At 36.4% G+C, this 18,466-nt stretch overlaps 1 protein-coding gene across 7 annotated transcripts in view; it reads right to left on the bottom strand.

Annotated features, from left to right (window-relative positions):
- STXBP5 (syntaxin binding protein 5) overlaps positions 1-18,466 on the bottom strand; it is a 185,813-nt gene that overhangs the window by 7,483 nt on the left and 159,864 nt on the right. For 5 of the 7 annotated variants that reach the window (XM_020809900.3, XM_020809829.3, XM_072995589.2 and 2 more), the window contains 6 exons: positions 11,185-11,235; positions 7,972-8,211; positions 5,150-5,519; positions 3,258-3,423; positions 1,985-2,096; positions 1,388-1,608 (listed from right to left, as the gene is read on the bottom strand). In XM_020809900.3, the coding sequence (XP_020665559.3) occupies positions 1,388-1,608; positions 1,985-2,096; positions 3,258-3,423; positions 5,150-5,519; positions 7,972-8,211; positions 11,185-11,235 (1,160 nt within the window). The remainder of the gene's footprint in view (positions 1-1,387; positions 1,609-1,984; positions 2,097-3,257; positions 3,424-5,149; positions 5,520-7,971; positions 8,212-11,184; positions 11,236-18,466) is intronic. The other 2 variants (XM_020810218.3, XM_020810128.3) reach the window with 1 other exon arrangement.

Raw genomic sequence — 18,466 nt, forward strand, 5'->3', positions numbered from 1 at the left:
AGTTATGCATCTGACAGGGCACACTATGGCTGAAATCCTGTTGTGTCATGTAGTAAGTTGTATAAGAGTAGTCCCACTAAACCAATGGGGATTTAGTGAGTCAATTCCTCCATAAACTCCACTGATTCAAATAGGGCTTCTGTAGTTGTAACTTACAATGATGAAGTCACAATTAGAGTAGGCCCATTTAAGCCCATGGAATTTAGAGAGGGGTTGAATCTCCAAATCCACACTGATTCAGTGGGCCTATTCTAGTGTGATTTACTAATCCAAGTAACAGGATTTTAGCCTGTAACATTCATTCTGTAAAGAGAGAAGAAAACATGTCTAAGACTATAAAACATGTATTAAGCAAATAATGGCATTTTAAAGTAAAGGATGTGAATAAGTGCATGATGAAAGAGATCATGGATACATGAACAAGTGAATGTAAGCTGTACATGAATAAATGATTTTGCTATATGTCTGTGATAATGTAAAATCTAATTAGTATTCTTCTTGTGTGATCAGCAGCCTGCCCATATAATAATGTTTTGAACTGGAACCAAATGTGACTTGTCCACATCGATATGCAGTCCTATATTGTTCAACAGAGTCATCATGATTTTGAGAAGGTACTGTACATGAGACTTTATAGGAGCCACAACTAACCAGTTGATGCAGGGAAAAATGATGATCCCTTGTCTCCCTAGATATTCCACTACAACTGCTGTTGCATAGGTGAAGGTTCCATGACATGGAAAGACGAAATGGGAGAATCTGGTATATGCTTCTTCTATGGAAAATCAAAGGTGCTTCCTATGTGAAAGTCGAATCGGTATATGGAAGGAGGCATTATTTGGGTCTACCATAGCAAACCATTGTTTCTTCAAGAGAGGAGGAAGATCAGCCATCTTTATTACATGCTTTTATTACAACACAACATTAAAATGTTTTGCTGTAATAAAACAAAATTGTAACTTGAGGGTAGCCAGTGAAACTCAATGACTCCTTTGCTGAGTAGAACCTGCATCTTTTGTAGAAGAACTTCTGAGATGAGGCTGAACACACTGCTGAAGGTGATCAACTCCATTTAACAGTGACACTGTACTTTATCAAGGATCCATCAATTAGAAACAGTGTTGCTCCAGGATTGAAGATGTTGAATAAGTCTAAAAATGACAGCCTCAGTACTGGTACAGGTAGCTCAATGTAAATAGTAAGCAGGTTACTGAGATGTAGCTAGTAACAAATGTTCCTTTTAAAATGTAACATTCTAAGCTCTGTTTATGATTACAACAGGTTTCCTGTGGAATCAATTCTTAATCTATGTCTGAATGCCCACTGAGAGAAGGAGACGAAATGTCTTTCATGTACAGAACAACATTAACTCTTCAGAATACATTACCTCATGTGCATGCTTTGAGAAAGAATCAGCACTGGCTAACATAGCTGCTGTTCGTTCTTCTAGCTCACCCAGCTTCTGCCCTCTTTCATCTAGTGCTATTCTGGCTCGGGCCAATTCGCAAACTATTCCAGATGCTGCTCCTTTGACCCCTTCAATACCACCAGGACCTGGAATGTGCTGGGCAAGACTCCTTGATGCCTTTCCAGCAGCTGATTCTCCAACTTGTTATGTAAAAGAAACAACAACAACAAAAATCAAATGTTTAGGACCCTACAATGTGGAAATAATTTAATTTCTGTTAGTTTGATAAATGAAACAATTCTGCACAGGATTAGAACAATTTTTAATGCAATTTAGAAAAACAGATTCATTTGATTGGAAAATAGACATGCTTAATCTGGCAAAAATTTGACCATGTATGTTTGGCTCTATATCATTTCCAACAAAAATCAAGTAACAAAGAGATAGAAAACAAGTTACACCTTGCACTAATCTCTTTTCTGCCTAACATCCTTATCTATTTCATTTGATCATGGAATGTTTTTGATATGTTCTGCTATATTTCTACCCTCTTTATGTAGTTCTATAAAAACTTACACAACTCCTCTCTGTCCAGTGACTGTGCACCACCTCCAAACAGGCCTTTGAAGAACCCTCTGTTTGGTGCCTCCGGTGTTTCTACTGGTGTGAATAGCTCTCCCAACATTTCCTTTGGAGAAAAGTCATTTTCATAAAGGTGAGAACATTTTATTGGATTTTATATAGCAAGAACACTTTGATTATGCTTTTACTAAGTTTTCATCATTTCAAGGGCCCATTATTCACTGTATGTCCGCAAAGATCGACACTGTAGATTTCATCATTTTGCTTCAGACTAATACTTTTGAAAATGTGACATCTATTCTGTGAAAAGTTGATCCTAGAGATAAAACACAGAGGTTTTGTCTTCTCTATTGGACATTTTAGTTACTCCAATATGTTTTTGTCTTCTTCAAACAACTTAAACATACTATCATAATACAACATATCCAGATACATATGTTACGTTTATACCCACAACACAATGATAATTTCTGCACTGACTGAAAAATTAGCAATTGTATAATACTTTTAATGTGCCGTCAAGTCAATTCCAACTTATGGCAACCTCTTCCAGCTTTTTCTAGGTCTAAGTAGTTCACCTGGGAGCACTCTGGTATTATGCAGTTTGCCAAAGGCTACATAGCACTGTACATAGCCTGTGTAGCCTTGGGCAAGCTGCATAGTCCCAGAAGAAAGGAATCAAACTCCCAACCTCTGGTTCTGCAGCCAGATAACCAAATATGCAGACACATTTAAATGATTGTTTTAAATCAGGTGTTCATCCACTTTAATGACTGAGCAAATGAACTAGCTACTACAGGATCTGGATCTGTGTAGACATCCCGCTTTGCCAATGGCAACATGCAGAGCACAGTATGTCAAGCCTTGTCTCAGTCATTATCCGTATTATCTCAAACCATGTCACACTGTCAGCCCTTTCGCCTCCTCTTACTGATGAGCAAAATGTGTGCTGGGAAAGAGGAAAAAGCAAATTCTACAAGCCCTAGATCCTTTTTCTGATCTGAATGCTCTCATTCCAAAAGAAAAGTCACAGAGTTTCAACTAAAATGCAGAACATTCTTTATCCAACCAAACTAGATATTACTTAATACCCATAAAAAGGGTTCAGATAAAGATTGTTTTTTAAAAAAATTGAAGCAGTTATAGATTTTCACTGATTTCTGTGTTAACATAGTTACTTCCCCTTCCTTAATCTGATTACTAAAAAGAGACTTTTCATCAAGGGCTTTCTAATTTAAAGAAACGCAGCAATGTCTTAACTTTTTACCTGCAGATTTTCACATGTGTCTTGACTATAGGTGATTCTCTGAATTTCAGTAGGTGAAACAAGATATAATGCTTGGCCGTTGTTGGTGAAACAAAATGTTCTGGCTATCCGCATGTTGGTAAGTGGTAAGTAATATACATCTAGCAGAGGCCTTAAACTTGGCAAACTTGAAAGAACAGAAGTTAAAAATTATTGAAACAAAATAATGTTTCATCCATCTTTTAAAACCACTTACAGTGTAGTAAAATTTACTTCTTCTAAAGACACAAAACAAACAGAACAGAAGCATGTAGGCCTATGCAACTCCCAAAAGCAATGACAACAGTGGCTGCCAGAAAGGGCTGAATTTTCCTGGAATTCTCCTTCTACAATTCCTATTTTTTAAATAGGTGCTGGTGAAGGAGTCTGATTTTAATTCTTGGTTTTATTGCTCGGACTGTAAGCTGCCCAGAGTAGATTTGTTTAGAATCTAGATGGGTGGGGTAAAAGCCAAACAAACAAATTTTGTGGTTCCTGGTCATTGTAAAAAAAAAAGTGATATTCCCTTGATTAGAATAATGTAGTACCGTATAAATGACATACCATTAAAAAAGGGACTGGGGGAAAGGTCAGCATAACATTTTCAGCATTCTATTTTATGACAGCTTAAACTGATGCCAATAAGCATCATCAAGAAGATGTCGTCATCAGGCATCATGACAAACTACAGTTCAAGATGCTTAAGCATGAATAATGTGACATTTAAATTGACAACCCATGATCTACAATTGATTGACAAGTAACAACCACTAAACTGTTCTTTAAACCAGGCTTGCAAATAACAGTGTGATCTAACACTGTAACAAGTGGAATGCCACAGTCTCCCTCCTGAGTCTCTCTGGAGGCCTGGATACATCTTCAGAACTGTATGGGCCCTGTGATAAGAAGCTGTAGTGGAAGAGGGGAATCATTAAACTCAAGGTAGGGAGATCTAACACTAGGAGCAGTTTGTAGATAATATTCAGTTTGCTGATGCAGGATCCCTCCATCTGGTTTTGAATGATTCTCCTTCAACAACTCAGCCTAAACTGTTTGGGACATTCCCCTGACCCTTTAAAGATGTGTTCTGAAGATGCAGAGGACTGCAGATGAGAAAGCAGATTATTTTTGTGGAACCTTTATGCTGTGATGTAATGTCTTTACTAACAAACTACAATTATGGCTGTTGCTTTACCTAAGAAGGCACACTAGCAGATGAAAAGGCAAGCAGATTAGTAGTTAAAAAACACAGCATGCATATATCTTTGACATCTAAAAATACTGTTTACAGTTAGTGTACACATAGCTTGATAATATAGTAAGGCATAATCCAGAATGTCATCATTTTAAGTAGCTCTAGAGAGTGTTCAGCATAGCTCTACTACATAGCTAAGCATTAAAAAGTGTGTGTGTGTGTGTGTGCAACTAGTGAAAAAACTGCAAAAATTAATGTTCACAAGTTTTTATTTGCATTCAAGAATTGTGCTAAGCCATGTAACTATGTAAATTACAGGTTCACCTAGTTTACAACTGATCTAGCATATAGGTTTTAGATGAGGCAGTGTACCATATGGTTGCATTTCTTCCTCATCACTTTTCAATTTTCAGTGTGAGCTGAAGGGGACCCTGCTCTCCTATCTACTGGCAGATTATGAGTACAGCAAAAAACAAAGTCAAAGTAATAGAGAGCAGAGAAAAAGGAAAAATACAATAAAATGCTAACTATAGTTTTGTTTAAATATCTATGTGCTTATATTAAATTACCATAATATTTATCCATAACTCTTTCCAATATATTTTTCTTAAATAGTTGGTTTATCATCCCTGAATGCATACATAATATAATTTCTTCTTATTAGCATTTCATGACTTACCTAAAAGTCATTATATGTCCATTGGCACAGAAACAAGCAAGACAGATACTGTTACTCAGTGCCACTATATCTCCACGTAGGACAAATGAAGTCTCTGTTATATTCTGCTTATAAGTACAGTTTTGTGAGGGCAGTGAAATCACTTTTGCTTGCTTTTCTGAACATATCACTGCATATTGGTTTTCACTGATTTCCTGAGAGGATGAAGGAGATACTGAGACAGGTCGGCGTTTTTTCAATTTATCCTTTTCATCCTTGTCTTCAGGAACATTGGGTTCTCTCCAGGTTTCATATGCTGGTGGAACTAATGATCCTGTGGTGTCCAAAAAAGCCATTCTCAAGATTGCTCCTTTAAGCCTCAGAATAGTTCCTAAAATACAGAATTCAACAACCGTATTAAAATCTCTGTAAAAAATGTAACTAGTAAAAAAATTCAGCCAAATGTATTCTGTAACTATTCAAAGTGCATTTCAGCTTGTGCTTAAAGAAATTCCAGTTAAGCAAAGCATTAAGATTTCTGATTCCAATAACACATCCTGAAGGGACGTGGAGTTTTAAAAAGGTGCATATAACATAATTTCTTATTATTGTAAGCAAGCATAAAACTGAAGAATCCATTCAAAGTGGTATTTATAATTCATTTCTAGATTTTATAAAAATCTACTTCAAAGTTTGAACACAATTCCCTCAAAGATTCAAGCATCTCTGATCTTTTTAGCCCTTGTTACAGAAAAATTAAAATAATAGCTTTATGAGGCATGATTGGTTAGAGGAATGAAGTATTAATTCAGGTAAAACCGGAAAAATAGAGGCCAGACATTTTAGAAATCCTTGCCCGACTCCTTGCACTGGTCTGGGGAAAAAAAAAACTTGGATATCAAATAATTGGATGAAGCCTCAAATTTCAATGCTAGATACAAAGGCCATAATGCTTGCAAAGAAAACAGCACTTTCTGTCTACTATAAAATACTTTTTACATGGAAGGACAAACATATAACAATCTGTACAATCTCTGCCAACAGAGGGAAATAGCCCCAAATAGATCCTATAATAGATTGGGACCACCATGGAAAAATCTGTCACTTAAAGGATGAAATTGTTTAAAAACCTGCTGAAAAGCAGGCAAAAGGAAATAGAACACCATATGAGGCAGACACTGAAATAGGGTGCTATGAGGAAAAGGGAAAGAAGACAAGTTTTGTTGAGTGACAGTTTCACCACAAAGGACCACCTTACATGCTACAATCTCAGAAAGTGTAGGTAGAGTCCCTGAACAAGATCAGGTGGTCTTTATATTGCCTTGCATGCTACATTAGGGCAGCTTCTTTAGTTTCATTCTGATTTAGAATGGAATCTTTTTTCACTATTCTGAGTGCTTGCTTTCTTGTTTAGGCTTTGAGTGTTTAGTCTTTAATCAGTTTTAGCACAGTAGGGCCTGTCTTTCCTCTTTTCATTATTACCTTTATAGTTTTCAAGATTTCTTCCTTCCATCCACCTCTTGCTCAGTGTTGGGGGTATTCTGCCTACTGTTAGTCAAAGCAAACTTTCTGCTGCAACAATAGCTAAGCCCTTCCACTTCTGATACTATCTCTGGACTATCACGATGAGACACCCATGAGCAGCAGACTGGAAAAAGGAAACAAAAATGAAGACGACAAAGTCTGGGAGGTGGCTTTCCCCCAAACTTGAAAACCTGCCTGTCTATGATTTAATATGGTGAATCCTCACTTTGTAGTTTGGTTTGAACGGGAGTGCCAAATATTCAGCAGTCTAAATATTGTCTTGAAATAGAGAAGGCGTGGATTGTGCAGGGCCACACAGAGGTCTGGTTTAAAGTGCTAAATAGAGCACTAATTTAATCAAAGAGCAGTGCTAATATAAATGAAATGAATGAAAAAATGAATGAATATTGAAATCTACTAAGAATGAGACTGTTAAAATTTCATTGATGCACATAGCTACAGAACAACTTTAGCTTTCTAGTCATATTACTGAAAAATATGCGAAACTATTGTATAAAAGTTGAAATTTCTCTTTGGATCATGTGATAATTTTATCTTCTTTTGATTCTCGCTGAAATCAATAAAATTGGCAAAATGACGGCTGCATAGCTGTATAGATTACAATTCCTACCAATTTGAGCCTTTGAAAGGAAACAACATTTTTAAAAGACTGGTTCTTATGCTCCTCAGTATATCTACTTTATGACTATTTCTGCTCTTTCCTGTTTTAGTGTCCACAGCATCTGCCCATATCATACCTACTTTTCTAATAGGGAAAATAATCTTTATGAATTCAGAGCCGTGCATAAAAATTGTATGGCTTTGTATATTGGTTGCTGTGGAATGCAATGGCTAAAATCCTATAGCGAAACTCCACAGAGTAAGGGCAGTTCTGCAAGTTGGTTTTCACATGTTGCTATCTATCTACATGCCCCTTTGTACCTCACTGAGAATGCAACAAATTTGTAAAATGTGAAGTATAAGCTGTCTGAGTACACAGGGGACAGCTGGTAAGCTCATGCTCACTGTGCAGTTTTTGGTTTATGCTGCATGACACCAACAGGATTCTGGACAATATTTTTCTAGCCCATTATATTATGTTCCTTTTAATAGTTATACTTCTTAACTATGTCTACACAAATGAGCCTTGTGACTAGTACTGTATAGTAATAAACGTATGATAAAACAATTACATAATCATCACCATATATTTCACAACATACAAAAATGGTGAGAATTACAAACGTACAGTAATGTTCACATATTGTTGTCACAAATCTATTACTTTCTTAGCTCTTTGTTTCTTGTCAAATACATACCACTGGGAGATACAATTACTGGCTGAAGTAGTCTTTGTTCTCCTCCTGGGGGTAAATTTAATGCAATGACTAATACTGTGCCCAACGTTGTTCCAACCCATAAGCATGGTGAAGGTGCTGTATCAGCTTTCCGTGTGAAAGTCTCACAGAAATGAAGAGCTGAGATTGCTTCTCGAGATTCTTTATCAATGCTTGTTACACTAGAACTCCTGGATCGGCTGAAGGAGTTGTCTCTAACATCTGAAAATTTTACATTAAGTTAATTCAGTGAAAAATAGCATTCTACCCTATATTTCATACTTCACAAAATAAGTTAAATAGTGTCATGTACTGCATTTCTAAATATTCATTTGAAGTAATCTTAGGTCCATTTCAAACACTACATTTTTAGATGAACACGTTAAACTTTCAGACTCAACATTTAAAGACAGTGAGTGAATGGGGGAGATGTGTTTGAATATACAGATGGTCAACAGAGAGCCAACACTCACTGCAGCTCCCTATCAAATACAGGCACAGCAGCAAACCAGATATTCTGCCATGACCACAAGAACTGGCTCCCAGTATAGACCAAGTTTCAGATCACAGTACACTTATGATTTCTGACAGGAGAAAACGTTGCTGTGTTCAAGTAACAGGTTTTATACAATGTATCAATTCACTCATACAAGAGAATCAAGAGAATTTAAGTTAATGCATTTTTCTACTACTTTTTAGTCATAAAGATTGATAAAATATTCAAAACAGTACAAAACAAAGCACCATCAAGTTATGCTCTCAGGAGAAAAATTCTTCATGTCCCAACTTCCCTACAGTTTCTTCTCAATATGTCTGCTTCTTTATTTCAAGATGGGAACATGGGAAAAGTGATAGTGGTAGAGCATGGGCAATATTTATCTAGGTAACACAACTTGAACATATTCTGAAGTGATTCACATGGCAATGTATCTGCAAGACCCATGGCTAATCTACAAGCCTTGGAACCTTTCTTTTAGGTGTACTGATTTAATCTATATGAGATTCATTCAGAGGCTACAGAACATATTCAATTCCTGTACTTGATTTTCCATATCTGTAGTGTATGGTTCAAAACATGTTAACAGTGTCTGAGAACAACTGCAGGGCCTTTTCTGCAGCGGCACTGCAATTGTGAAGGACACTGTCTAGGGAGGTCATGTGACGTATACACCATGTTATTTTTATTAATTTCATCAAGATCTATCTGTCCCATCAAAGTTTGCTGATGATGTTTTTAACTGATGCTAATTCTATTGCTCCACTGGCATAGGAAGACACTGGCAGACTGCATGAGTTATGTGAACTCTGAAATAAAAAAGGAACCCTTTCATTAGCAGCAATCTGTTATTGGTAGTGTTGTCACTCCCACTGTGCCAGAAGTGGTATGCAAGACGATATCAGCCAATGTTTTTTCAGAAGTGTAGCTTTAATCAGTAGGTAGAAGGCTGAATATTGCTATGAAAATAACAGAACATTTCTCAGCTTTGTAAACTGATAAATTCTCAAACTGTGTGATGGGACAATATTAGTAAGCCTTCAAAATTAAGCCATCTTGTTCCATGTATCCAACATTCTATGCTAAGGGAGCAAGAAGGAGTTACATGGGATTCTTTCCATATGGGGTAGCGAGAGCATTCTGAACAAGAGTAAGAACTACTCTTGGATGTTTTGACAGATGTCAGTTTATACAAAGAGATTGTTCTGATGTAGCATGCACTGAAAAATATGAACAATTTGTTTTTGACACATTAAATCCCACAATTAGCTGTAGTGTCCCTCTTCACAAGGATATTTTCTTTAAAACTGAGTTCTAAAATTAGAATTTCAAATCAGATCATCTCAACACTTAGTGTTTTTTCTATTTAGTGCTGATTTTTGTAAAAAGGAAGAAAAAAAGAAAAAATCAGTAAAAGAAGAATGAAGAAATATTGAACATTCAAGATGTAACTTAAGAACAAGGCAAACTAATTGGAAGCTGTATTACAAGAACTAGAAGATGAGAGTTTCTGAATTCTGCCTTACTTTTAGTTTCCTAAGTTTGCCTTACAAGATGAGAATAAAACAGTCTCTCATTTTATAAGCAAATTGGATGTTTCAACTAACATGCAAATTTGCTGATGAACAGTTGAAGAAAACAATTTGCTTGACTAAAAAGCATACAGATAGATTTTAAAATCGATTCAGTTCTTCACTATCCTACTAATAAGAACATACAGAGTTAGATTCAGATGATGGGAGTTTAACCGAGATCAAAGGAACTGTACATTAAACAAAAATCTATTAGACTAGACACCCATGGATCTTAAAACCAGGGGCTTTGATATTAGAACAAGAATGTGAACCATAAGCTAAGCATTCTGTACAGATGGCTTCTTAAGAAGTATTATTTATTGCCTACGAGAAAATTTAACTGTCTTTGAAACTTATGGTAGGTTCAAAGGCAGCTGCTTGTATCCATGCCTAAGCTTCTCAAATAGTGTATACATAAATTCACCAAAACACCACTCTGACAACAAAGAAAAGTGTATATTTTTCAGTAAGTTGTTAACTGAATATGCATGATATTTTAATTAAGGTTCCTCTCATTTAACAGATTTTAAAGTATTTATTTAACTTGAGCAGCAGCCCTACTTATGTATTTTATTTATTTACTGCATGCTTGTCTCACTTTTTAACCAAAAAGCTGAAGACCGTTTACCTTACTCTTTCCCTGGCCTTTCTTTTATCTTAATAAGGATGGTAAGCTGAGAGATCCAATGGATTTCATCATGGTGGAATATGGATTTGGACCTGGATCATCTCAGCCCTAATCTGACACTCTAACCACTACATCACAATAACTTCAAACTAGCAATGCAGGATTTTCTTATATTATTTTTGTTTAATATATAATGTCCTAATAGGTAGTAATGCTTAGGTAACAAATTAAAACATTTTAAATTTATAAATAAAATTATAGGACTTTCATAGTTTTTAAAGAAGAACATAAAAGTAGTTCCAAGCAGAACAGGGAAATGTTTTGCAAAAATACATTGCTTATTGACAAATCTTGGAACAAAAAAATAAGAAATGGAGACTTCCTCCTGATTAGAGGCTAAAGCTCCATGTGGGTGAGATGTGTATGTATTTTTTTTTTGCTCATAGCCTTTTCAAAGAGTATAATACCATTAATACAGGCTTTGAACAGATACTTACCTAACTCAGGTTTCAGTTCAGTTGGTAAGCTTAATTTTCTAGACATCTTTGCTGAAAAATAATGTATAGTTTTATAATAAAGCTAGAATGATAACATTTAAAAAATAAAGAGTATGAAAGAATTAAAACTGTCAGTTTCCAGATTATAAATTCATATACAGTACTCTTAAGCAAGGAAGGTAAACAAATTTATACATATTTTAGGCTAATTTTTAATTTAAAGTGTGCAATGTGAATATGATAGTTACTGTCTTTGGAGTTATGATCAGTAAAAGTAGTATGTGAGATTCTACATTCTCTACTGTCTTTATAAAAGTGAATTAGATGAAATATTTTGTATCGTTCCTCCCCCCACAAACTAACCATGTACTAACAAAAATAGTCACAAAAATCAATACAGGCCCAAGGTCACTTAAGAATCCTTGCTAAATTGTGTTTCTTACACATTGAAATACTGATATGGCATAGAAAACTGCTGGAGGTTAAAACTACCAAAAAGGTGAAACTGAAGGGAAAATAGCATACAACGTGTAAAGGTACAAAACATGAACAATTATTCCTATGTTGAGTTGGAGCAAACCAGTATAACAAACAAATATATTAATTATGCTTGTGGGGAACAGTTGCTCTTGGCCTCTATGTTAGAGTCAGGATAGCCAAAATCACTGGTGATGGAGATGGGCAATTTCATCAAGCATGACTGTGGAAAAGAAGGAAAAGACTATTTGAAGGACAGAACCCCCTCCCCTCTTTTTGCAGAATGTTCATGCTTCCTTTGACACCATTATCAAAGGAAGAATGGTCATACCATAAATACAGCTCAAGAGTAATGTTAATGTGGAACCCTCTCTCTGGGAATGTAAATCATTCTTACATGTTATAAACCATCTTGTGGTAACTAAGCTTTTTAGAACTTCTTGAAAAGCAATATATAAATATTCTAAACAAAATGTGTTGTGTTGTGGCAGGAAAAAAGGTGGCTGCTACGGTAGTTCACATTTGCACTGGCCTGCATGCTCTCGTCTTCATTAGAGGCCTTGTAACTAGATGAGGAAAGCAGGTACTAGGGACACCTCATTATTGGTGCTGTTTAGGTTATCAGAACTCTCTTCTAAGAAACGTGTCTTACTGTCGTCTCTTTCACGAGACATGCCAACATAATTCTGTTTAGGAATTTATTTCTGGGCAGTGGGAAGAGTGTGGGTTCTGAGTTGCTGCTGCTTTCTATTTTAGTTTATATGCTTTATTTAGGTTTGTTGCAGACTGATTTTTAAAAGTTCCATTTATTTGATGTGGTGCAAAATTATGCTTTGGTTTACTTATTTTTATTTTAGCGTTACTAATTGAAAATATCATCTGTGAAGAGTGAACATATACTTCAATATTTTCCCTTTAAATTTTCCCCATAAATTAATCCGTAAGAAAAATGTATGTAAGTTAGAGAACATTTGTGTTTAATTGTGTGTGTGTAGATGCATATGTTTTTCCCCACTTTGAAATTAATTTGCATCCACCCAGATTACGGTGTAGTCATGGATAACAGTGACAGGTCACATACAAGGAAATTACAGACCCACACCATTTATAAAGGAAAAGTAAAATTTGAGTGCACATTAGAAATCTGCACATTAGCAACTACTGTATAGTAAACTCAGTACTGGAACACCTGGATCTACCCCCAATTAAAAAAAATCCACTTCACACCAGACATTATCAGATTTTCAAACATGGATGTAAGGGGCATACAAGTCATAATCTATGAGGCGTCAGAAGTTAGAAGCATGGCCTAAAGTATTAAAGACACATGTTCTGCACACCCCACCCCCCGAGAAAGAGCTTGTCATGCTTCAATCTCCAGGTAACATCAAATTACAAAGGAAACTTGTTTTATTAACAAATGGTGTTAAGATACTACCAACTACTCACCATGCCCGAATCACCTTAGACCTATTCATTTATTAGCTAAGTACATGGCACCCACATGTAATGAGGAAGTTACAGTGGTCACATGCACTCCATTATTGCTTTTGACATCTAAAAACAACAGTGTGAAGAGAGGAAGATCATTCTAACTGTATAGCCACATGATCCATAAATAGAAACTGGGGTTCTGACTCGCATAAGGAAACTACATAGAAACAGTAACTGCACATACTTCTGACTGCTGTTTTTGCGTACTAAAAGCAACAGGGTGAGTTGGAGCCAGCATACTTCCCTCATAGTTTGTGGGCTCCTCATGCTTAGCTAACTACAGCACTTTCTGGGGACCCAGCTAGGAGAAAAAAACCCAGAGAATCTGGTACTGAATTTATCGAAAACCAATATAAATTTAAAATACCTACCAATAGGTATGACAAATGTACATATTACACAAAATAGAAAAGGAAATGTGAACTGCCATCCCACTTGCATAGCACACCTAAAAGCAAGGTGGTTTAAACTTTATGCACTGAAAATGTGCAGTAATGTTAACAAATATTATGGATCCCACATGAAATTTGTAAGCCATACTCATATACATAAAGTTAAAACAATCCAGGTTGCATCTCTTGTCTTTTTGCTTTCTTTCCCCCAGATCTGCAAAACTTGTGAAGCATTAAATAAAGCACAGCTCTTCACCTACATCAAATTAGATTACAAAATGTAAGCTCTCTATATATATAGATCTTCTGGCTTAGCACCAAGAATCAGTAGGAAAGCCGCTCATTCAGCTTATTGTGTCTTGCCTAACAATCCTTTACAGGTCAGGTATTACCACCAAAAACATACTCCAGAAATAGATTTTCCCTGCCTCACTCCACTGCTAGAATCAGGACATGTTAACATGTCTTCATGTCAGAGGGCATAAGGGTTAATGGACTGTTATTTCTGTTAGCAGTAGCAGTTTACTGCTGCGGATTTATTTTCTGCTGTTTACTTCATCTGCTTTTTTGATATTTCTGTTAAACCATTTAGCTGACCCTATTGAATAAGGTGAGGTATATATTTTAAAAGGAATAATTGTATAATTCAGTCTTTGTATTTCTTAGGCCATCTGTACTATAAGCCGTCACAGTCCTGAGTAGGACACTCTCGTCTGATAATTCAATGAAGTAGAATTCAGTCTTTTGTAGCTAAAATTTTGGTTTGTGCATGGGGGGGATGCTAACCAATTAAACTGTGTTTAACTGGACAGATAAATGCAGAGACACTCTTAATTACAGCTGTATTGAACATTCAGCTGCTTTTAAATTCTTTTCTTAAGTAGGCCAGATATTTGCCCTGAACTCACTGTACAATTATAGCACTACGTAGGTAAAGAAAGGATAGGCAAACCATGGGCTATTGGTTGCTTGAAGCCTCCCAGTGTTAATTTGCATATTTTTTCTTCTGTAGGCTGCAAGAAGCTGCAATTTTGTGTTAGGAATCTTGACGGTCCGGGTGCTGGTGTGGCCCCCAGCAGGGTGTGGGACCTAAATGTTGATTCCCTAATCAGTCTTCTGTAGTTCACCCTCCCACACCCCCAGGGAAGAAAATAAATAGCATCTGCCAATGAGTATCCTATGAAGTAACTATATGAATAAAGAAAGGGCCATTTAGTTTGCATGAGGCATTATTTGAATATGCATGACAATGAGTGTTACCATAAAACAGTATTATGAGTAACACAGTACATAGGGCACATCTAAAACCTTATAATAATCAGAACATTTGTTGACAGAGAAGGAAGAAACCTGGGACTCAACAGCTGAAGAGGCAGAACCCTTGTTCTCCATGACAGGCAGGGTGGCAGGTGCCCTGGGGGTGGTGCCTGGGAGGAAGTGACCAGTTGCTTCATTGATATAAAGGGCTGAAGTCAAGGAAGAGGGATTATTATCACACACACCCTGGAGAAGGTTCAAGCTCCATCAACCTGAGATGCCCAACTGGTACTGTAGCATCTACTCCAACCCAGCTGCATCATTGTCAATGCAAATGCCAGCACGAGGGAAGAAGGAAGTTCCTCAAAGAGCAGGGGAGCAGTTAGCACTCACCACCAGTTGCTTCTACCAGCCTTTCTTGAAGGGATCCAAACCCAGATTCTGCTTGTTCCCACAGCTCCCTAGCACTGGGACTCTAGTGGCTTCAGTGAAGGAAACTGAGGCCGGTTAATAAAAAGCACTATTCCAAGAAACTTGGACTAAGTGAAGTTATTGCTGGGAGATCCTCAACATCATTGGCTCTGCCAGAAGCGGGGGAGACAGGCCTCACACAAAGTCACTCAGATCAATTCTGAATTGGATACTGTCATTGATGCAACCCTGTGGATGTAATTTTGTTCACTGCTTGTTCCACATTAAATGATAAGTTTGAATCTAAGGTGTGGACAGGATCTTTGGTGAGGTAATGGCCATCATGTGTGCCAAATCCTTGTCCTTTGTAGTTCATAAAAGCAGCCAGAGGGGAACTGGGTAAAAGGAGCAGTGAATGCCTCTTCATAGTTTGAAAAGTTTCAAAATAGCTTTCTGTGTATTCTATGCAAAAGAATTAATGGACCTAAATAGGACATCAGGAATGGAAATACAGAGAAACATGTTTCAAATCATTTCTGTCTACCAGGACACCCACTCTTCACAGGATTTGAAAGTTACTATTCTGGAGAAGAAAACTTACAGAGTAAGAATCCAGACAGAAACATCTGAGACAAAATATGTACTGTACATATGCTCTATGTCCATCTCAATGAATTAAATACTGTATAAGTCAAAGATTCTTAAGCCACTACCAAATGTGAACTACTACAATAATCATGATGTAATTTTCCATAGCTAGGTTCTTTCCCAGTCACCCTTATAGAATAAACTTCAAAGGTAAAGTCAGAAACTCATTACTATATTTTGTTTCTGCTGTTATTTCTATAGTCTGGGTTTCTTTTAACCAATAAGCATTGTTGTTGTTTACAGAACAATGTTTCCAAAGAAAAGAACTGCATACCAAACAGAGAACTGAAATCATCACTAGGTGTGAAATGCCACAACTTGAATCAAACAACCAACACCATCTCTTTATCTTAGAGCCATGTATGAATGTTTTGTCACGTAGTATCTATATTCTCATTCTGAAGAAGTAGACTTGTTCCATGAAAGCTCACATTAAAATACAGCAGTTAGTCTTTAAGGCATCACAACATTTTTGTCTTCCTTATTTTTGCCTTTGTTTTATTTTGTGTTTCTTGTTGATAAAATATTTAGATGACACTCAATTCGGTCTCTCCATTCCAACTCCAAGGAAGCTGTTCCTGTTTTAAACCAGTGTCTGGCATTGGTGACAGACTATATGAGAGCTAACAGACTGAAATGTAATCCAAACAAGACAGACTTGCTCCTGGTCAGACAATAGGGATGAATCTTGTGCTGGATGGAGTTACACTACCCTTGGAAACTCAGGCTCATAGCTTGGAATCCTGGAGTCCCCCCTGAGCCTGGGTGCTCAGGTTTGTGCAATGGCCAGGAGTTCCTCTGCACACTTAAAGCTGGTACACAGGCATCACTTGAGATGTCTAATTTGACTATGTCCTATGTCTCAGTAACATCTCATTTTGGATTACTTTGACATGTCCTAAACAGGACTGCCTTTGAAGACAGTTTGGTAACTTCAGCTGATTCAAAATGCTGTAGCCAACCTGCTGACCAGGGTTGGTTACAGATAGCTACAATTCTCTTGCAACAACAGCTTCACTGACTGCTGGTCCGTTTCCTGGCCCAATTCAAAGAGCTGGTTATGACCTATAAAGCCCTATAGGGCTAGGGTTCAGAATATTTGAAGGACTGTGTGTCCCCATATGAGCCTTCTTGGCTCCTAAGGTCTTCAAAGAGGCCTTCTTCTTCACTGTCCTCACAGATACATTTGGGAATGCAAGAAAGGCCCTTATTTGTGGCTTCTCCCAAGCTGTGGAATGCCTTCCCTTAGGAGAATAGGTTGGTCCCCTCCCTCTTATTCTTCTTATAGCATGTAACAGGTTTTTAAAATTACACTTGGTATTAAAGCTGAGGTCTGGCTTACTGCATTTTTAACTGCTTTTAATGTTAATTTTTTACATGACTTATTTTTATACAATTGTATAATAGTTTTTAATTGAATAATTTATTGAGCTTTTAATTTTACTTATATTTTAATGATTGTGAACCACATTTAATCCCTTTATTTGAGAAAGGGAGCACAGAAATATTAACTTAAATTAAAAGTTCTTCAAAAAAAACCCTGTTGTATTACAATAATTTCAGCCTGAGCTGCCTAACAGGTTCAGAAGGTTAGAAAAGCTGAAATGCAAGAAAAGAATTATTGCATTTTGATTCCACATTTCTTTTGTCATATAGAATGAAATCCTGTTCTGCTGTATTGCATGTGGAAAGGCGATGATATCATCATCAACAGCAAACTTCTACAGATTGAAGGCAATTTTGGGGCGGTCATGTGATTCATTACATAATGTGATGAAGTCACCTGCACCCCAAAATCACCAAATTTGCTGACATCATCATTTTGTGAACATGGAGCTCTGCAACATGATTTTAGCCACTTTTGGTAACATTTACAACTAAACTTTCCTTACACAATGGTAAATGGGGGGGTATTAAAGAAGACATAAAATCAATAAAATAACAATTTATTAGACATCATGCTGTGAACATGCAAATTTAGAAGGGAGATATGTCATTGCTTTCAATGTACATGACATTCCTAACCATAATTCGTAAAATTTCCTATAAATAAACCATTAAACAGTGATTCATAAACAGCAGACTTATTCATAGTTGTAAGTGGTATAGGACTGCATTTAAACAGACAAATATATTAAACAAATACTATGTTTTAACATAAAGAGAGAAGAGTAATCATGTCTCAGAAAGAAGGTATTCTTTACTATACCATATGTTAATATATAATTTACCATTATTTTAACAGAAGGGTTCAATCCACTTTATGCACGTATTCCAAACTTAGTAAATAATTACCAACTTCCTCTCACTTAGCATAGCTTAGCAATACAAAGACAGTTATATACTAATTTCCAAAATACAGGAATAAAAATGTTTTTATTTATTGCCTAAAAATTTGAAAACATTATCTTATCACTCATTTCAAGATAACCTGAAACATTCATTAAACACTGACATTAACATCAATGTTAAAATTATGTATGCATCATTGCTTTTAGGATTGAACCCTTCCATTTTTTCAATAGATACCAAAACCTTTGTAGACAGATATGCAAGTACAAACTGAGGAAATTAAGAACCCAGTATCTTAAATTGTGTTAATC

Source organism: Pogona vitticeps, chromosome 1, assembly GCF_051106095.1.
Source record: "Pogona vitticeps strain Pit_001003342236 chromosome 1, PviZW2.1, whole genome shotgun sequence".
NCBI classification, from domain to species: domain Eukaryota; kingdom Metazoa; phylum Chordata; class Lepidosauria; order Squamata; family Agamidae; genus Pogona; species Pogona vitticeps.